This window comes from Hippoglossus stenolepis, chromosome 9, assembly GCF_022539355.2.
Source record: "Hippoglossus stenolepis isolate QCI-W04-F060 chromosome 9, HSTE1.2, whole genome shotgun sequence".
Taxonomy (NCBI): domain Eukaryota; kingdom Metazoa; phylum Chordata; class Actinopteri; order Pleuronectiformes; family Pleuronectidae; genus Hippoglossus; species Hippoglossus stenolepis.
The window spans coordinates 5,989,727-6,011,210 of record NC_061491.1 but is presented as its reverse complement, the minus strand read 5'-3'; the positions used below and the strand labels follow the sequence as shown (position 1 = coordinate 6,011,210).

General features: G+C 44.6%; 1 protein-coding gene across 4 annotated transcripts in view; it reads left to right on the top strand.

The window, feature by feature from the left end:
- Positions 1–20,240, top strand: part of kat6a (K(lysine) acetyltransferase 6A) — a 36,415-nt gene extending 16,175 nt beyond the window's left edge. For 2 of the 4 annotated variants that reach the window (XM_035165411.2, XM_035165407.2), the window contains 14 exons: positions 234–349; positions 1,774–1,855; positions 2,136–2,250; positions 3,276–3,592; positions 5,467–5,579; positions 7,365–7,480; positions 8,688–8,829; positions 9,568–9,729; positions 10,634–10,727; positions 10,901–11,132; positions 12,413–12,611; positions 12,711–13,439; positions 13,579–13,840; positions 14,564–20,240. In XM_035165411.2, the coding sequence (XP_035021302.2) occupies positions 234–349; positions 1,774–1,855; positions 2,136–2,250; positions 3,276–3,592; positions 5,467–5,579; positions 7,365–7,480; positions 8,688–8,829; positions 9,568–9,729; positions 10,634–10,727; positions 10,901–11,132; positions 12,413–12,611; positions 12,711–13,439; positions 13,579–13,840; positions 14,564–17,979 (6,095 nt within the window). In that variant the 3' untranslated portion in view covers positions 17,980–20,240. The remainder of the gene's footprint in view (positions 1–233; positions 350–1,773; positions 1,856–2,135; positions 2,251–3,275; positions 3,593–5,466; positions 5,580–7,364; positions 7,481–8,687; positions 8,830–9,567; positions 9,730–10,633; positions 10,728–10,900; positions 11,133–12,412; positions 12,612–12,710; positions 13,440–13,578; positions 13,841–14,563) is intronic. The other 2 variants (XM_035165408.2, XM_035165410.2) reach the window with 2 other exon arrangements.
- Positions 20,241–21,484: the final 1,244 nt, after the last annotated feature.

Genomic DNA, 21,484 nt, shown 5'->3' with positions numbered 1-21,484 from the left:
TTGCTCTTCCTCAAACAGAGCAAAAGCACAGCTCTGACAGATTGTCATTTATGTTTGAACACTCTCTTTGCAGCCAGGTTTGATTCAGTGAGGGCTTTAATTCCAAAAGGAGCCTTTTTTTTCTCCTACGATGATGTAAGTGGGTCACAGCTGTCAGTCAGCAACGCCGGGAAAAAATTCTAAAGTTGATTCACTTGTTTTTCTTTTTTGTCTGCCTGTCTGTCTACCTGCAGGCCACCCGTCCTGTCTCAAGTTCTCCCCAGAGCTCACAGCGCGTGTCAAGGCTCTGTGGTGGCAGTGCATCGAATGCAAGACTTGCAGCAGCTGTCAGGATCAAGGAAAGAATGCGGTGAGTGGATGAGCGAATATGGCGGCCTGGCAGCCAAACGGCGTCTGTGAACGCTCTCTTTTGCTTAAGTGCCAGATAGAGATGCTGATAGACATCTCTGTGGTCCTGGGACTGAGCTATTTTAGTCAGGCTTGGTATGATTCCTCTTTTTCTCTTTCTTGTCAAGTTAGAAAACATTGTTATTCAAATGTTTGCAGGGAGAGTTAACCATGAGACAAAATGCAGAATATATCAAGACGCACAATGTTAAAATTCATATTGTAATTGGAGAAAAGAGTCAGTCAGGGTTGATTATATCCAAGTATTGTTAATTTGTAATCTTCTTATTTTTAATTCATAAAATGAAAATTAGGATGACTCTCAGTAGAGCACTTACCTCCGCCAAGGCTGAATAGCTCCCTTGAAAAAGCTGTACCAAATTGCACACACTCATAAGCTGCTTTCAGACATGCACTGAACTCTGCAGTTCCTCCGTATTTTCTCTGGAGGAGGTACAAATGTCGGAATGAGATGCTTCACAGTTTCTGCTGACTTTTCTCTGCCTGGAGTCCTATTATACACCCAGGAGAAGTCGATATGATAACACAGCAGGGGATTCCCCCACTGGATTGGCCGCAAGCGATTGGGGGGTTTTGATGACGCCTCTTACATGCAAAAATGAAATAAAGAAAAAGAAAACAAATATCTCCCGGTGAAAAAGTGGGGATACACACTGAGAAAAATGTTTAGAGTTTGTGGTGATAAGAGCTGACGACGGTGTCTGTGTGTTGTAAGCGAAATCATGTGATCTTCGCAGCAGTGTTAATACGTCACTTCCTGCCTCTGCCCGCTTCCCTCGGCTGCTCAACCTCTTGCCTGAAAAATGCGGAGCATTTCATGCTGTTGCGAACTGTGCAGAGAACCTCTTGCTGGGCTGTGCATGTGTGAAAGGCAAACTGCGGGTAAACTCCACCAAAGACTATGAGTTATTCCCTGGGAAATCTGTGAATAAACACCCTATATCACAATATTAAAGAAAGTGATACAAAAAATCCAGAATCCGACCCCTGATCCGGATCCACATCAAAATTTTAGGGATTTGTCCCTGGCTCATACCACCTCCTGACAAGTTTTGTGGTAATTTGTCCAGTAGTTTTTGTGTAATGCTGCTAACAAGCAAACACATGCTGATGAAAACAACTAAATAACAAACTTGGTGGAGGTAATAAATGCTGAAAATTTTGAATAAGAATGAGTTTTGACCAGTGGTTTTATTTTCACACTATCGGTCAGTCAGTGTGATGACTGACACATAGTAACATTTTAGTTCATTATTTTGTTCTAGCTTTCATGTAAAATACATCACCCCTGAATCAGGTCACTGAGACTCACCCTGTATAAAAACCTTTGATAATCATCAACACTTGTGTGTCTGTGCTGTACAGGACAACATGTTGTTCTGCGACTCCTGTGACAGGGGTTTCCACATGGAGTGCTGTGATCCTCCCCTCACGCGGATGCCAAAAGGTAAATAAACAGAACTGCTCTTTTAACTCATAAACGCGACATGAAGTCAACTTGTATCTGTCCAACCTTTCATGTACATACATGATCATCATAGTCAAAGAAAATGACTAAACATCTTTTGAGTTGTTAGTGCCAATGAACTCTAATGAAACATCTAATGCTTCACCATGAAGCACCGATGTGTTAGATACATCCCAGTGTTAGTATCTGCACTGAAGCCTGTCGTGTCTAATCCACCTCAGTGTATGTGAACCTGTCTCTTTTTCTCTCTGTCTCTCAGGCATGTGGATTTGTCAAATCTGCCAACCCAGGAAAAAGGGAAAGACGCTTTTACATGAAAAGGCAGCACAAATCAAACGGCGCTACAGCGCACCGCTGGGACGGCCCAAGAACAGGTAAAGAACTGCCTTTAGCTCATGGTTACTTCTTCAGTGTCAGTACGATGGGGAGCTCCAGCGAGACATCGTTTTTCTTACAGCTACGATGTTTATTCTCCAGACTGCGCTTACAGACGTGTTTTCCTTTTATTGCCATTTCTTTTCTCTGCCCGTTTCATTGTATAATGTGTCTATAAAGACAATGTGCAGGGTTAATTTCTGTTCCAGTATTTACAGCATTGTTTCACATTAATTACACGGCAAGACATGCAGTTCTCAGCAGGCTGGCAGACCTGGGCATAACACCTGCCACCTGTCCTCACTGTGTGAGGCTGTCACTCTGATGTGCATGAGAGCACACTGCATGTATGTTTGCTGTACAATTACAATAATTAACCTTCACTGGCCTGAACCTTCCCCTCCGGCAGCTACTGCCCCAGACCGAATCTAAGTGTGCGTTCACGTGCTCCCCAGAAGGTTCCATTCCCCAGGTTGAGCTGCTGTAGTTATGACTTCATTGTGTTCATGTGCTTTGAAGGCAGGAGGTGGAAAAAACAAATGGAAACTGTAAACAAAGTGTGTTGTATTTGTGTTAAGAGCATTTCAACAACACCTTGATGCATTTGCCTAATATTTACATGGTGACAAAGATCAAAGGAAAAAGGATAATGTGTGACTGACATATTAACAGTTGCACGTTAGTCATTAAAACATCTGAATTGGCTAGATGGTGGTGCTCTGTGCTTATGAGAGATGGATGTACAGTTGGCAAGAGACAAAACTGTAATATTTGACAAGTTCATATTAGCTACTATTTAAAGCTGTTTGTAAAATTGTATAAACTGGTTTATAAGTAATGTCAGAAATTCCATTGTTCTTCCTTGAGATGACATTCACATGAACTTTACCAGTCAGGAACTAATTTCCGATAGTTCTGACACCAAATGAACGCCTTAATTTCAGCGGGAAACATTGAACAGTACATATGTAGTTCCACAGGCTGAACTTACTCTGCTTAACTGCACTCCTTAATTCCTCTTCAGGCCAGGGCGGCCCTTCAAGAAACTTGGGCGTGGTCGGCGGAAGCGTTCAGTCTCGGCCAACTCGTCCTCCAGCTCCTCCTGCGAAGGTTACCCCGGTGACGATCGGCTGCTTTTTTCGATGCGGGACGACGACGACCTTTCACAGAGCGGCCTGCGCTTCAATAACAAGACCAAGGGCCTCATCGACGCCCTCACAAAATTCTTCACACCGTCACCCGAGGGCCGCAAGGCGCGACAGGAAGTGGTGGACTACTCACAGCAGTGCCGCATCCGTAAGAAAGCCAATCGCAAGGGAGAAGGAGATGATGACAGGGGGGGTAAATATTAGTTTTGTTCATCTGCTTATATACACAAAGGGGCAAAAGATATAGAACACCTCAATTTTCCCTGTTGATCCTGTTCTTTCTACAATGGTAATGAAACATTGTTTGGAAAGTTCATCTCAACACTGTTACAGAAGTACAGAGCTGTAAGAGAGCTGTAAACTCTACAGTGAAATAACAGCACAAAACTTCTTTAAGATCTTTAATGTTATTATGAGAAGTGGACCATCACAGTCAGGGTAATAACAAACTGCACACAACTACAAGTGCAGCAGAAATCAAATGTCATAGATCTCACTCAGTAAACACTGTACAGACACTGAGCCAACCCATGTCTTATTGTTTTAATATCCTCTGTAATTGTTAACAAATGTCTACACCCTGACATAATGTGGATGTTTTGGGTTTAGTGAAAGAGGCATTAAGCAAATTTTGAACAGCACAGTAACAAATTGAATATTTTAATGAAGTGTATGGGAAAATGCATTAGGCATCCTTTTGTAATATTTTGATCAAAGGTTGTCAGGTGGCTGGTTTGTTAGCAGACTCAGCACTACCAGGTGTTACTGTGATGCATAGACTGCAGTGCTTCACGGTTCTTTGTCCCATTTAATAAAATAAAGAAATAAATGAAACATTTTAAAAAGCTCTGTTGCCAATGAAGTTTATAAAGAACAAAAACACACAGTGGCAATTGCCACTGAAGAAGAGAATAGAAGCAGCAGAGCAGATTCATCAGGAGCTTCCACAGAAGCACTCAGATTTGTGAAGGTTTTCCTGTACTGTGGATAATGGGGGTTCATTCATATCAAGTTTGGGACAAATCCAGACTTTTTAAAAGACAAGTCATAATCCAACCTGTTTACCCCTTTATGTATATAAAAAGCCAGCTCAACCACATATATTACTGTATGTATAAAAACGCATGTGCACCTTTAGTGGTATGACTCTTGGTTATATAGCTGTTTCTGATGTATTGACTTGTGTATTCCCGAAATTGACACATGACAATAAAATACCTAGTAGATTATGCGTTCACACCCAAATAAAGTAATATTGATAACTTTATTTGTATAGCACTAATCTAAACAATGTTACAAAATGCTTCACACAAAAATCCATGGCAAAAAGAGGAATGAATTATAACAAAGTATTTAGTTAAGTCTAATTTTAAGAGCCAAATCATAACATAATAAGGTCAAGACCTTAAATGTATAAATATAACCAACAGTTCCCACAAGTGCATGTTGAAGGCAAACTCCAAAATGCACTGTTTAGTAAAAGCAAGGTAGAGTGTGTTGATCACACATTTAAGTAAGGGTTAAGGGGCGGCAGTGGCTGATCCTCTCGGTAGAGCGAAGGTTGGTGGTTCGACGACAGTCTTCCCCGTCTGCATGCCGAAGTGTCCTTTGGCAAGATACTGAACCCCGAATTGCCCCTTATAGAAAAAGAGCTGCCAATAGATGCACTGTATGGATGTGTGTGTGATTGGCAATAAACTGTACTGTAAAGCACTTTGAGTGGTCATCGAGACTAGAAAGGTGCTATATAAATACAGACCACTTACCATTTAAGTGGCTAAGCACTTGCAAAGCATTTGTAATATAGGACCCCCCCCTACCTACACACTAGTCTTTAACATCATCCCCTCTAGTGAAGCAGCAAACTCCCTCCAAATTAGGAATTAAATATTGTTTATCGAGGTTTATTCTAAGAAAACCTTTAACCATGTATCAGTGTCTCATTGCGCTCTACCTTCTGTGGAAGGAGCACCATTGTAAAAATCAATCAGCAGACTTGTTGGCAATCTGTCTGACATTCCTCTCTGTAGATTTGCATTAATGTCGACTCTGTGTTTCAATCCCCAGACAATCAGGAAGGCAGTGACTGGCGTGACGAAGATGAAAAACTACCGGGCCACGAGAACCTGACGGAAAAAGACATTGAACTGTTTCGACAAATCCAGGAGCTGGCACTGCAGGTAAGCACGCAGGGAGACGAAATGATAAATGTCTTTCAAATTTGGTGAATGGACAGAGATGGGTCAAAGGGACGAGAGAAGCTGAAGATGAGCCAGATTGTAGAGTGAAACGGCATCAGCCGAGGAACCTGAGAGATGGAGTCTACGACTGCCAGGCTGCAGTCAGTGGATGTGATATTGTGTGCAGACAAGGAGCTGAATTTCATTGGTGAGGAAAATGTTGAGAAAGAGCAGAGTCAACAGCTGCCAGGTTGTAGAAAGATGGTCACCGGCTCAGGGTCTGTGGGATGCCGGCATGTTGGTGGGTGGAAAAGTCAATGAGCTGTGAGAAACCATTGTGTTTCAGCACTGAAACAAATTAATTTGCCATGTAACAGCTGCCAGGTTTAGCTTGTATATTAAATCATCCATTACCATTGATGCAGGGCAAATGGAGCAGACAGTGTAGGATTCAGTGAGAATAAGAGGTTTGGTTTTAAATGACCAATAGATACATGGAACAAGGGGTGATCAAACAACAGCTTCACTACAAGGTAATTAAAGTATAATGTTGACCTTGGAATTTTGATTAATTTCACATTATACTCATGATTGATGATAAAATCTACTTCCTGTTTGGAAGGGAAGGGCAGGGCTGGTCAATGTAATATACCCACTAGATTATGTGTCAGACTTGGCAGCAGCCTCACAAGCTCTATAGTTAGTCTAAGTGTCAATTGTCTTATGTTTGATGGCGTGAGCGTTGAGCAGGGCAGCACTAATGACAGCGTCCTGCACTGACAGGTTAGCCAGTAGGTAAAGAGAGGAACCATAAATTAGCCTCATTAATGTCCTGTTTCACTGCATCACTGCAGCAGTAGATTGACCTGAAAGTTGGTGTTTGGCCGCTGTCGTAGAAGTCGTATTAAAACACCAACTCAGATCCCGACTGGAACATCCGCACCAGTGCTCAAGTGTTTGACGCAGGCAGAGTAGTAAGAATTAATGGTGTGTGAAAAGGGCTGATGCGATGATTGAGGCTGAGAAGCAGTGGAAGAGAATACGTGATCATCGTAAAGCGGCAGGCAGGGATGTCCAAACCAGCAATGTATTTTTGAAAGCTTCACTTATAATTCTATAGTTATAGTCTTTCTGGGGATACACATGTGATGAGGGGTTGTAGTTTTTGGCCAATTACGTGGATACTGATGTGTTAATGTATGGACTCCCAAGCTGCTTTCAGGCATGCACTGAACTCCAGATAATCTCCAGACATTCTCTGATGGGGCTGTATTTGAGAATATATATATATTTTTTTGTTGTCGTTGTTTCAAATATTCAAATAAGAGTTTTTCCAGCCAGCCCCCTAGTTTAAAAACTCTGAAGAATGTCTGAATGAGCCAAAGTGAGAAACCAGCAGGTGATCCTTCGCAGGATTCACGCGAGCTGTTGTGTTGATGTGTCGCCGGTGTCGATAAGCTGTAAATAATAACATGTGATCTCTGCAGTCGAATTAAAGTGTTACACCAGGCAGGATTCATGCTGCAACACCCCTCACCTGAATCCTCTTTAAATATCTGTGTTGTTGTGAACGCCTCTGAGCGGAGAATCTCCTGCTGCGTTGTTCATGTATGAAAGGCAACCTCCAGAGAAAGTCCAGACTCCCATTGTTCGGAACTTCTGAAAACAGGTGGAGCAGTTCAGTAATTCCTGAGCTGCCTGGTCAATATTGCAGCAAACCTCGAATTGGCCTTCCAATGTCTCTCTCTCCCTTTCTTCCTCCATCTTTTTTGTTCACCCCAACAGAAAGTCGGGGTGACGGGTCCACCAGATCCTCAGATGCGCTGTCCGTCAGTTATTGAATTTGGCAAGTTTGAAATCCAGACGTGGTATTCATCTCCCTACCCCCAGGAGTACAGCAGGTAAGCACCATAATGAAGCACACCAGCAGTAATGTGCTTAGCTCACAGTCTGCTTGTAGGCGTATAGCTTAACACCAGTAAGCTCAATTATAACGTTGTTTACACCCTCTTCGGTTGGTACTCAGTCAGAGACAAGGAGCCAAGGAGATTCTGATTTGCTCAGGGTGCAATATTTTTATGTGACTGCTGGATAAACTCTAACACTATTCTTACCAAGTCTGATGTCATTAGGTATGTGAAAATACATATGAGAATATTAGCATGGAAGAAACAATTACAGACTCTTTCTGAGCAACAATATATATATATATGAATCCTAATGTCGAGTGTCATCATTCCATGTTTGTCTCAGGCATCGCTGAATTATTTGTGAGCTGTGAAAAGGGTTGCAAAAATGTGACTGCCAATTATTTTCTTCAAATAACCAATCAATCGTTTGGTCTATAAAATGTCAGTGAAGTAAAAAAACTTCATTCCTGTTGCCTTTTTTGCTGGGCAACAGCCCATAACTCTACATAATCACTAAAACTGTCATGAGCACTAAGGAAAACTGCAAACCTTTGTCTTTTACGATACCACGCTACCCTTCCACATACAGATTCTGATACCTGGACCTAGCATATTGGCCTATTATTCCGATACATTGCAATAAAAAACTTAAAAGACATATTTTAGCTACAGCACGCTAGTGACATTGTATGGAAGTGATGATTGCAATCATTGTCATATGACCGGACTCAGGTTAAACCCATTGAAAAACAAATGCATACAGAGAATGAATATCATAGATCATCTTTTTATTATCTAGTTTGACAATCATTCCTGAAAAAGAACACAAATAAATAAATCTAGGAAAACACAGCAGTTACTTTAAATAGCTCAAAACTGAAGCTTTGCATACACATTACGTGGTAAATTGCTGACATGTTAGCTAGCTCTGACTAATGCTAGACAATCAGAAATCACTTCTTCTTCGTCGCTGTTAAAGCAGTACTTGCTGCTGGCAGTGCAGCGCAACTGCTGTCAGAACATCTGTAGCTGTAACCGAAGAAACTATAATCGATGAGGAATTTTATTAATTGGTAAAATAGTTCCTGATACATGTACACAACACTTACTTATTCAGCTGTTTATTTCAGTTCAAGCTGGGACTTTTTACGACTGCACCTCACTCTTCATTCATTCTTCTCCCCCTCTCCCTTCCCAGGCTACCCAAGCTCTACCTGTGCGAGTTCTGCCTGCGCTACATGAAGAGTCGCAGCATACTCTACCAGCACATGAAGAAGTGCAACTGGTTCCACCCCCCTGCCAACGAGATCTACAGGAAGGATGACGTCTCTGTATTTGAGGTGAGTTCCCTGTTCAATATGATGAAAGGTTGCATGGTTATAGTTGAACAGAAAACAGAAGATATAATGTGAGTGAATGAAGATGGATGACACTGAAACCAAGAAAACAACAGGCCTCTGTTGACGCTTCTGCACCAAGTATAAAAATGTTGTCATGGTTCGTTCATCATGTATGTACCAAGACCCAATAAATATTATCACAACTAATTAGAGATCAGAGATTAAATGTTGCACACCAGTTCTTTGCTACCTCCCAAATGAACAGACAGTTATTTTATTACTCCATTATCTCATGTTATCTACCACAGAAGGAGGATTGGAAGAGTTCATAATTACTGATTTCCAGTTAAGCTCCTCTTCTGGGTCTTGTAGCACAGCAGCAGTTTCAGTGGATTGTTGCCTGCAGGCCATGGCCACTGCAGCTTCTGTTTCCTCACTCTGCGGTCCGTCCTGGCTCCAACGAGAGCAGAGATAGCTGGCGCGCTGCCAATCTGAACCTCCCTCCCTTTTCTCTTTACAGCTCTTTGTTTTTCTCCGCTGCCCCATCTATCTGTCAGCCTCTAGAGACTCCGCTGAGATCATTGCTCGACACTAACTTCTGTTCCATTCACTTTCACTCCTGCTCCTCAGCTCTCAAACAGCACATTAAAGATGTACTTCTGGACTGTTCCTGTGATTCTTTCATTTAGGAAACTGTCTGTTGGTGTTGCACTCATGTGTTTCTTCACTGATCAACAGGTTGATGGGAATGTGAGCACGATCTACTGTCAGAACCTGTGTCTGCTGGCCAAGCTGTTCCTGGACCACAAGACCCTCTACTACGACGTGGAGCCCTTCCTCTTCTACGTCCTGACACAGAACGACGGCAAAGGCTGCCACCTCGTCGGCTACTTCTCAAAGGTTTGTTTGCGATGCTGGAAATTAGGGCTGAGCAATTAATAGAAAATGTATCAAAACCGACATTTCTAACCTCACTGACTTAATCTCGCTCATCTTGGTTAATTTGTTTAATACTTTCCCCGCTGCAAAAAAATCCTAGAGGAAACACTGCTTAGTATTATATTGTTAACTTCACATTACAATGTAACGAAATGCTACATTGAGTCATCATCAAAGTAGAAAAATATGCACTTCATTAGAAAAAATATCCCAATTTTAATAGTTCTGCATATTTCCAATACAGACCTTGTCAGAGAACTATGAGGGCAATGGTAAACAAAACATAAAATAATCGTTCATTAATTATAATTGAGATAAAGGTATGAAATAATGGTGATATTGATTTGAAGTCATATCGCCCTTCAGTACTTGACATCATTCCTGTGCTGGATTGAACCTCCACAGCCTCCAAGCGATGTTACATTTCTTATGAATTTTTCATGTGTCTTATCCATATGTGTCTTATCCATATTCATTTTGATGGGATACATACAAACGCTCTGTATATTATAATCACCCAGCACAAACCAAAACAGCTTAATGAACCAAAATGAATAGGAAATGATTTCACATTAAGTGAAATTGAAATGCATTGGCATCACCCCACACTGGCACATTCCAACAAACCTACAAATGCTCATGATGTGTCTCAGATAAACACTGGGTGCTGTGAGCTCCCCTGCCCCTCTGTGGAGTTTGCAGTCGCAGGTGCTCTAATTAACATGCCGCCACGCTGCCAAAATACAGCAGCGAGTGAGTGAGCGGATGCGATAACATCTCTGCTGTACACCCACACAGCGCTGTTTTGTGGAGCCTTGATTTTTGATCTAATGGTAGCCTCTGTCTGTCTTTTTCTATTTTCCAGGAGAAGCACTGTCAACAGAAATACAACGTATCATGCATCATGATTCTTCCACAGTACCAGCGCAAGGGCTATGGACGCTTTCTCATCGACTTCAGTAAGGCTGTCAGCTTTAAACACAACACAGAAAACACAGTGATAAGACCAATAACTGAGAAAATGTCTTGATAAATATATATATATATATATATATATATATATATTTTAAATAGTGTTGTATAACATTTAATATGGTGTGTGTGGCCTTGGTTTATTCGTCCCTCCCCACAGGTTACTTATTATCGAAGCGTGAGGGACAGCCTGGATCTCCAGAGAAGCCTTTGTCGGACTTGGGTCGGCTGTCCTACATGGCCTACTGGCGCAGCGTGGTGCTAGAGTGTCTCCACGAGGTCCGTGACCGGCAGATCTCCATACGACAGCTCAGCAAACTGACGGGGATCTGCCCGCAGGACATCACCACCACCCTGCACAGCCTCAACATGCTGGAGCAGCGAGGAGAGAGGTCAGAGTCAGGACACAGCAAACACTGAGATTACAACTCAGTTCAAAGACACTCCAGTGACTGTGTTGTCTCATGTAGTACAAACTTCCTCTCAGATTGCGTGGCGTTTTAGTTTTCTCAATGAGCTGCACATGTTTTATTATTTCTCACTGTCATTATTGACCTTACACTAGTAACACTGATGTGGACAAAGACAAGTCAGTGGTAGCATCTGAAAGGGTGCAACATGTCACTTAATGGTGACAGTATGAAGCTCTGTTTTAAACAACGCATACACTGACCAGACTTCTAATGTAGTTACATGTAAACATACCAGTAGTCTTGTGATTGTGCATAAATGTAGTTACAGTTTTAAAAAAAATTATATAAACACAAGTTGACATACACAGGTTTGAATTACTAAAATAAGATAATCCTTTATTAGTCCCACAATGGGGAAATTTAGATTACAGCTGCAAGACTTAAATAGGCATCAGTAAGTAATAAGTAACATGCAATACTGCTAAGTAAGTCTAGGAATATAAAGGACCTCTACCCTCTAAACACACTCGTTGTGCAACAGTAATAGTCATCCGTGTGAAACACAGTGGCCACTGAGCAGTATGAGGGCCTGTCTACACAATCGCTGGCAGTATATGGATTAAACAAAGTTTCCAGGCAAAGAATTTGATTGGATGATTTTAAGTAATCGATTTACTTGAGGAATCGCTTCAGCCCTAGTCAACAGCAAGTATCCAGACCTTGTGCTATGACTCTTGAAAAAAGTCAAATATGGTTAGAAAAATCTATTAAGAGGTCTGGAATTTTTAAATAGAAATTGTGCAGGAACCCTGTTACATGTTCTGCTGGTAATGAACCACAGTCTGGTAGAACAAGAAGCGTCAACTGCCAAAAAAAAAAAAGCAACTTCAGCTGAAATGCGGGCTTCTCTCCAAAAAGTGACGTGGCGATTTCAAAATACTCATTAAGGAAGTACTGCGTCTTCGTCAGTTTACCAGAAGTTTTTTTTACTGTGCCGACACTTCAAGGATACCTGAATTGCATTATACCAAGTTAGCACCTCAGTTTTGATTGACGATTGTGCTATTCTGTGATGCCAAGTTATGAGCAGAACTGTGTCTACATACACTTATAACAAGCTAACATTAACACACTGGTGTGGATGTACTCACACACATACTGACATACATGGTCATTAATCTGGTTTACTGCACTCGAATGTAGAAAAACATGCACACTTAGTCCTAATGCTCTTGTCTCTTTGTTTGTTTGTTTTTTAGACTCGTCCTGGTGCGAAGGGACAAGCTGGTGATGAATCACATGAGTCGTCTCAAGGCTCGGCCGCGGCAGCTGGAGGTCGACCCCGAGTGTCTGCGCTGGACTCCAGTCATTGTTACCAACACCGTGGTCTCTGACGCTGATGGAGATGATGATGACGAGGAGGAGGACGAAGAACCCAAGAAAGACAACCACAAGGAGGTAAGTGCATTTCATTTATATGCTTTAAATGGAGATGATAGATTGATGCACTTGTTGTTATTGATATCTTGTGTATTATTTAACTTTATCTATAAACAGATCAAACCAATTCACAAGGTCCCTCCAATGTCCTGGCACATGCGCCAACGGAAGAAAAGGGAAGAGGAGGAGGAGGAGGAGGACGACGACGACGACGACGATGACGATGATGATGAAGAAGAAGAAGAGGAAAGGAAGGGCTTTTTGGGGTTTCCCCTTAGCCAAAGCTCTCCAACTTCCCCTCTCATCCGCTGTCCGCCCCCTGTCCAAGAACCACCACGACCCCCTCCCCCAACAAATGGAGAACGCAGACCACGGGGACGCCCTCCCAAAAACTGGCCTTGGGGCAAGGTGAAGGACAGCACAAGGGTTGGAAGGCCACCTAAGATTCGGCCCGTGGAGGATGATGACGATGAAGATGAGAGAACAGAGGGAGGAAAAGCCACTGGCTCTGCCACCGGCCCCCCCTCCCTTTTCTCCCTCGACAGACAGGAGTCCACAGCCTTTCACTCACTGGACATGGCCCGGCACCCCTCCATAACCCCCACACGAAGAGGGCGGCCCCCACGGAAAAAGACAGGCCCAAAGCCCAGACTGAGTGAAGGGCCTGGTGAGGGGCTGGCACCGCTTCCTTTGGTTTCCAGGTTAAACGAGTCTCCGCCTGTCAGGAAGAGCTGCTTCAGTGAAAGCAGTGAAGAGGAGGACGATGACGATGATGAAGATGACGATGACATGAGAGCATGCTCCCCACCCATCCTCACTAAGCCTGCTATGGGGCTCAAATGCAAGGTAAGAATCAATGTTAGTGTTATTGATACTGTAATAACGTCTCAGAATTAAGTCCTCAACTAAATCTCAGTTCCAGTTGAAGTAGGTCTGTAGCAACATTTGCAATGAAATTCAAAAGCACATCTTTCTTTCCACCCAGAAGCCCCTGAGGAAACGTCGCTTTCGCCAGCGCAGCCACCCTCACAGCAGCGTGGTGACAGAGACCATCTCTGAGACCACGGAGGTTCTGGACGAGCCCTTTGTAGACTCTGACTCAGAGAGGCCTATGCCCAGATTAGAGGAGGAGACGCCACTGGGCCACCCACTGCGCCGTTACCCCCCAGCTCGCTCTGCATTGAGGTTGTCAGACCCAGCACCAAAAAGAGGCCGGCATTCCAACCTCTCAGATTCAGAGGAAGATGGTGAGTAGAGATGGTTTGGATGTGGGTCATTCCATGCTAGACCCTCCCACATCATGTCATAGATTTTTGTAAAAACTTGTATCAAATTCAAGGAACCTTGTATTTGATTCACTTGTAAAAGTGATTCACATGTAAAAGTGGGTAAAATCAGCAATTTAAATAAATGTATGAACTGTTTTATAGACATATAATGAATAGTAGCACTTCACCATAAAATAGTGTTATCTATATAAAATAGTCTTATGTATATAAAAATAATGAATAATCCAAAATCGGTATAATAACAAGAACAATCTGGTTGCCAGAAAGCTGCTCAGGTAGAGATTTAGAATTTTTATGAATTTTATTTTCTCATTGCAAATTACCATTAGACTTTCTCAGATGTTCAATAATTGTTTCAATCCATTTCAGTGATAGACTATTAGTGAGGCCTAGAATACTTATACAAGGAATCGCAGACAATTTTTTTTGCTCCAAACGCCTAACTTCAAAGATTCATAACTAAAAGAAGTGTTAAGTTGAGCAAAAGGATTTTGCAATGTTCCATGAATTTAAAAGAACTTTTTGCAGAATTTTATTATAGAAAATTCTCAACATGAACTAGTTAAAGGTCTGACCTCTGGGTGACTTGACATGGAATGACTCCTACAAAACTTGATAATGGACAGGTAGTGTTTTCTCTAGCTTTATCTAACACTGGCTTATTTTCTTATCTCCTCTCAGAACTAACACCTGTGCTGAAGCCTGTGGCTGCTCTGCCAGCAACTCCATCAAAGACCCTAGCAGCCAACTCTGACGTCCCAGTGAAGAAGAAGAAAGGCTGGCCCAAAGGAAAGAGCCGCAAACCACTGCACTGGAAGAAACGGGGACCTGGTAAACCACCTAGTGGCGGGCCCAGCCAGAGAGGGGCTGCAGATAGCCAGGCCTTAAGCGGGGATCCCCCACCCCCTAAAATCAAGATGAAGCCTGGCCGCAAGCCCCGCAGCTGGTACCTGCAGCGAGCCCAGGAAGAGGCCGAGAGACAGGAGCAAGAAAGACAAAGGCTGTTGGAGCAGCAGCTTGACAAAGAACCTCAGCTGCTCCAGAAAGACGACCGTAACAGCAAGCGAGTCTGCTTAACCAGCACTGACAGAGACACCAAACAGAAAGACTCAGACGAAGAGGACGACTATCTCCCTAAGCCTGTTGAGCAGAAGGTGCCCAAGAGGCGAGGGAGACCGCCCAAGAACCGCACCCTCTGCCAGCCGCCACAGCCTGCCCCCAAACCCCCTCCCCCCTCTGAGCCAGAGGAGGAAGAGGAGGAGGACGAAGAGGAAGAGACTGAAAGAGCCTGGGAGGAGGACAAGCCGAGCCGTCCACTGTCCCGTCCCCTGCTGTCCCCTTCTTCCTCCTCTTCCACATCAGGGCCCCGGGCCCCACAGTCCCGGCCCCAGGACACAGATATGGGCGACAGGGAAGAAGACGATGATGATGATGAGAGGGAGGAAGAGGAGTGTGGCAGCATGGGCAGTGGTGGCGGTAGCATCAACAGACGAACAGTGGTCACACCAGGTTCAGGAAGCAGGCGCAGTGAAGACCACGATGCAGACGATGAAGGTGATGGACACTTGGAGGAAAAGAGCAACAGCAGCAACAACAGCAGTAAGAAAAGAAAAAGTCAGGGCTCGGAAGATGACGAAGATGATGAAGACGAGGAGGAGGAGCCCGCCTCCCAGGCAAGCTCTCCACCGGTCAAAGAAGAACCCCAAGGTGGAGAGGCTTTTTTAGACATGGAGAACAGCGTGGCCCGGGACTATGTCAGCAAACAGGAGGAGGAAGAAGAGGAGGAGGAGGAGGCTGAAGAGGAGGTGCAGGACACCAAGTGTCGGCCCTCCTCGCCTGACCCGCAGCAGGAGGAGCGGCGGCGCAGAGAGCAGGAGGAGTCTGCTGCAGCTGCTGCGGCAGTGGAGACAGTCACGGCCATGTCTGTTCCCTCTGAGCCCATGGAGCTCCAGCCTCTGCACCCGGACGACAAGGACGTCACGCTTTTGATGGAGCCCCAGCACACACACACACACTCTCACCCTCACCAGCACTCTGAATTCAAAGAGGAGCTGGGCCACCATCACCCACACCACCCCCACCACCACTCTAACGAGCTGGACCTGGAGACTATGCAGGCCGTCCAGTCCCTGACGCAGGGGGAAGCCCAGGACGAAGAGACTGAGCCCCAGCCACACCACGGGGCTTACCAGGACTGTGAGGAGACTCTAGCTGCCTGCCGGACCCTGCAGAGTTACAGCCACACGGGGGAGACAGAGGAGGAGGCCCTGGCCTTAGTAGAGGAGTGTGGGGCCTCCCAGCACAGCAGTCCCCTCCCCAATCCCCCTGTACAACCCCTACCCAGTCAGTCTGTGCGCTCGGTGAACAGTCCGGGGTTGCCCTCAGGTATTATGGACACAACATCAGCGGGGCAGAGGGGAGGGACACCTATCCCCCCGGGAGCAGGGGGCAATGGTGGAGGTGCTGGAACGGGGTACACCCAAATCACACCGGAGCATCCCAGCTCTCTGTCTGCCCCATCCCAGCAGAACATGGAGACATCGCCGATGATGGACGTGCCATCTGTATCGGACCACTCGCAGCAGGTGGTTGACAGCGGCTTCAGCGACCTGGGCAGCATAGAGAGCACCACAGAGAACTATGACAACCCCAGCAGCTATGACTCCACCATGGGTGGAGGGGGCAATGGAACAGGGAACGGGGGCAACGGAGGAGGAATGTCAGCTGCTGTTGTTACAGGAGCTTCCACAGCTTCTTCCTCTTCAGCCTCCTCTACTTCCAGCTCGGCCACACCATCCTCCTCCTCCCAGTCCAACAGCTGCTCCTTTGTGCCAGCCCCCACCCTCACATCACCCACGGGTACCGGAGGAGCCCAGCTAGCGATGGGCAGCTGTAGCCTCATTCAGCAAACAGGACCAGGGCCCAACAGTGGGCCAGGTGCCAGTAACGTAGGCAGTGGTGTGCCCCAGCCCCCACCACCCCCACCACCATCCAACACCCCCAGCTGTGGCATTAAGTCTCCTCAGAGCTGTGGTGTGATTGAAAGGCCTCCCAGCACCAACCAGCAGCAGCAGCAACAGCAGCAGCAGCAGCAGTCCCAAAAAAAGGTTCCTCAGCAGCCTACGCAGCAGCAAGCCCCCAACCCTCAGCCTCCACCCTCAGCACCTCCACCACCGCAGCAACAGCAACAGCAACAGCAACAGCAGCAGGCCTTGTCCCAGTGTAGCATGGGTAACGGCTTTGCCTCCACGCCCATGATCATGGAGATACCCGAGAGCGGAGGAGGTGGCCGCACCCTCTATGAGCGGATGGGTCAGGATTTTGGCACAGGGGGCTACCCACAACCCTCTGCAACATTCAGCCTGGCCAAACTCCAGCAGCTCACAAACACCATCATGGACCCCCACGCCATGCCCTACTCTCACTCAGCCTCAGTCACCTCCTACGCCACAAGTGTTTCTCTGTCCAACCCGGGGCTGGCCCCTTCACCCCACACTCCACTCCCTCAGGGCCAGCCCACTATGACGCCGCCTCCCAACCTCAGCTCTGGCTCTATGAATCTAGGCTCCTTGCAGCTGCAGTGCAACATGCCCACCACCAACATTGGCCTGGGACCCCCACCGCACACTCAGAGGCTACAGGGCCAGATGGCTACAGTCAAAGGCCACATTTCCATACGGTCCAAAGCCACCCAGCAGCTGGCCCCAGCCCCACACCAGCAGCAGCTATATGGCCGCAGCTCAGGGGCCGTGGCCATGCAGGGCACGCCACGCACCTTGGCCGTGCAGCGTGGCATGATGCCAAACCTCATGCCCACACCGGCACCGTACAATTCCATGAACATGACACCCCTGAACGCCATGTCTGCCGGCTACCGAATGCCCCAACCCATGATGAACAGTGGTTATCACGGCAATCCCCCTTACATGAACCAGCCAGCTCAGTACCCCATGCAGATGCAGATGGGCATGATGGGAGGGCAGGGTTACCCACAGCAGCCTATGCAGCCCAATCACCACGGCAACATGATGTACACCGGCCCCTCCCATCACAGCTATGCTGGTGTCCCAAAGCAATCTCCGTACATGAGTAGATGAGCAGCCAGGAATTGAAAAAGGAGGCACTAGGCCAGAGCTGATTCTTGCTGTACTCTAAATGTCCAATACTCCTGTTCACCCTCTCCGGTGCCTCAGCGGGTACCAGGGAGAGCGCGTAAAAGAAACAGAGAGGGTCTTTGGGGTTCCTGTTTTTCTATGTTGACATTTCGTCCCCTTTTATTTGGGCTCGTCTCCCCTCCCCTCCCAGCTGGCTGTGTATGGGAGCAAGTCTGAAGGGTTTCTGGCGCGGGGTGTGTACATGGACCACGACAGTGCCATGCTGCTTCGTGTCAGGCGAACACAGTCAGCACACGTGGCTTCACACAGACGCAGGAGTCTCCACCTCCTCGTCAAGTGCAGGAGGAGAGACGGGGAGTACAAGAACAACGAGGAAAGACAAATCAGGAGTACATTGCTTTGTCAGACTGCGAATGAAAACTGAATATATTCAAACATGCACACAATCTTTTAATTAAAATAGGAAGCCTTACCTTGAAAAAAGAAAGACAGTGAAACATAGTAGGCGGACTTTTGTCTTGTTTTGTTTTGTTAAACATGATGTTAAATCTTATTTTTGTTGTCGATGTTTTTGTTGATTGTTTTTTTTAAATACTTGTGTGCAGTCAGACCTCTTATATGCTTTGGTCTTTATATGTGCAGTGATACACCCTCGTGCTCTCTCAGAAATACCCAAACATCTCTGCAGGCCTCCCGGTCACACAGCTTTTCACCTGGTTCCAGAAAAGCATAGGAGCGGGACCTCCGGTGTGCGAGCTGTTTTCTAGAGTCTTTGTCTTCCTGGAATGGACAGTGTTGTTGCACCAAAACACCGCAAAGACACAGAGGAGACGAGCGCGTTACTGTCCATTTTATGTCCATAAATGAAATAAGTAGCATTATTTTCCAGTTTACCGCCGATCTGAAACGTTTAGATGTAAATATTCTGGTACTTCCCAATATCCAGCACACACATAAACACACAGGCTAGCTGTCGCCAACTGGTGGCTGGCTCAGGAAGCATTCAGCTGTTCCACACTCCACTGACAGACGGTGTACAACGTCAGCCTTTTTTTTTTAGCAGTTTAGGAAATGCAGAACAAACAGTGGGATTCCCATTGAACTGCTTTAAAGGAAACTATAGCTGACTTCCCCTCCTTAAGTGTTAGTGACCCAAAGAGGTCGAGGAGTCTGCTTTTGAATGGTGTATTCTGTTGAAACTGTATTTTTTTTTGTTCTTTTTTGCAAAAATCTGCACTCCCATTGGCTAGAAACGTGGCAGTAAGACAGTATGCCTTTTATAAAAGGTGTGCCTAATTGCCTGATCTAGTGCATGGACTGGCCCTCGCATAGAGAGGCACACTCTACACATGAAAGCAGGGTCAGAGGTGAGTTAGTGTTCCGAGGTCCTGTCGGCTATGGAGGTGAACGGTTGACCTTGTTGCTCCATGTACCAGTATTCAAAGTCAAAAGAGGAGTTTTCGTTTTCTTACAGACATTGCATACTTAAGTTGTGTGTATTGTTCTGTTCTGAACTTCCTTTTTGTTGTGTTTCTTTCTGAATTTTATCAGACTGGGCAGCTTTCTTTTATGACACAAGCTGACTCTTTTTGACTTTAGAAAACCTATTGTAGAGAAAATGTTTTTTCTATAATATAAAAGGAAATTCTGACATTGATATTGGTACTGTCATTTTTTTCACTTATGTTTCAGGAAAAAAAAACAATACATATTTTTTAGCTCGCCTCTTGGGTAATAATTACTAAGAAATTCAAAATTTAAAAAAATTACCACTCACTTTTAGTGACTTTAAGATGCCTTTAACCTCTCCATTCCATCTCATCTCTAGAGTTTTTCTATCTTTGTGTAGTATATTAATGCTATTTTAAACAAAAGGACTACAAATATCTAAAGGTCACTTGGCATTCTTTTTTTTTTACTACTTGTGTGTGTATAGGATGACTTCCTTACATTTAAGAGGCATGTAAAAATGAGCTCAGTATATTTCTGTCTGTTTATATCGCTTCCCTTTTTGTATCCTTTGTAATTGTACATGTTGCGTTGTATGCTAAGAGATGGCGCAAAATAAAGAGGCGTGACAGCTGGGCAAACAGTGAAGGTTGATTTGCGCCCAGCAGCCTCAACTCTCGACTCTGTCCCTGTATGTATTTCCATTTATTCGTTTTTTTTTTTTTTCTTAGCAAGTACTTTCAAAGAACTCTGTACATTTTAACATAAAATGAAAATAAATTATGTTGAGCCATCGTGTTTCCCTTGAGCCTTTTATATTTTTATCTCACTCAGTTCAGTTAAATTAGGGTGGCAGTCATCACTCTGTAGAGACTTGTTTCAAAATCTACTGCTTCATTAAGTTTAGCACCCAGGTCGTATTCTAAATCAGTCGGCCCTCTTCTATAAGCCGAATATTTAGTATTTGGAATTGGATTTGAGTTAATTTTAAAGTACAAGAAAGGATTTTTACTCAAAAATGGGTAAAAGTATTCAAAATTGATCCAATTTGAATGCTACTCCTCACATTTAGTTCAACATCATCCAATTGTGTAGTTTATCTACCAGTGACACCTGAACCGTTTTTCACAAAGAACTCAAATTTCATTTATTTTGATAAGTAGCTAATAGACCTGTGGGAGTCTATTTAATTTCAAAATATTTAGATTCACACACTCCCTCAGGAAATTATCAGTTTACACCACAGTGGGCCAGCACTGAAAATGAACCTCAGCCTTTACTGCAGTTACTTATGAGATTGCTATGACTACTTTTGGCCACTAGATGTCCCTGTAGAACTAGAGTTTATGTCATATTAAAGCCTTGATGTGAGAATAATAGCGGCATCTCCTCACCCTCTAAACACAGAGGAGTCACGTCTGTCGTGATGTAAACACTCAATCTCTGATCAAGTCAATGATGTCAGCACAGTTAATAAACACCTCTTAACTAAACCAACATGCTGGTTTATGAAAGTGCCATTTGGGTCACAATCACCAGTGAGAGGCTGACGACATCACTTTCATGAAAACTTTTTATTCTCTCAGTCCTGCTGAACAAGGGAGATTCACATATGTGCTACATTAAATGTCATTGTAATCATGATGTATCGTAACGTCTTTCTGATGCACAGATTGGTTTGCCTGTAGTCCCAGCATGTCTTCATCATGCTGGGACTACACATAATGTTTGTTAATAATACAAATAATCACTGTTAACATCTTTACTACTGGTTCTACTCATCTACTACAGGTCTATCAGAAATATAATAGATGGAGATCAAGAGGGGGATGTGCTGAGTGCAATAAAGAAAGGACATTTTTGTTTCACTCCAGCAATATGCAGCAGATTTGTTGCTTGTGGTGTGTGTGTAACAGGGAGCGAGTGTTAATGCGTCTTACATCTGTCCACTGTGTCTTCATTTGTTGGACATGAATTCATCTCATTATTATGCAACATTAATTCATTAATTGACCAAGAAAAATCAATCAACCAATCA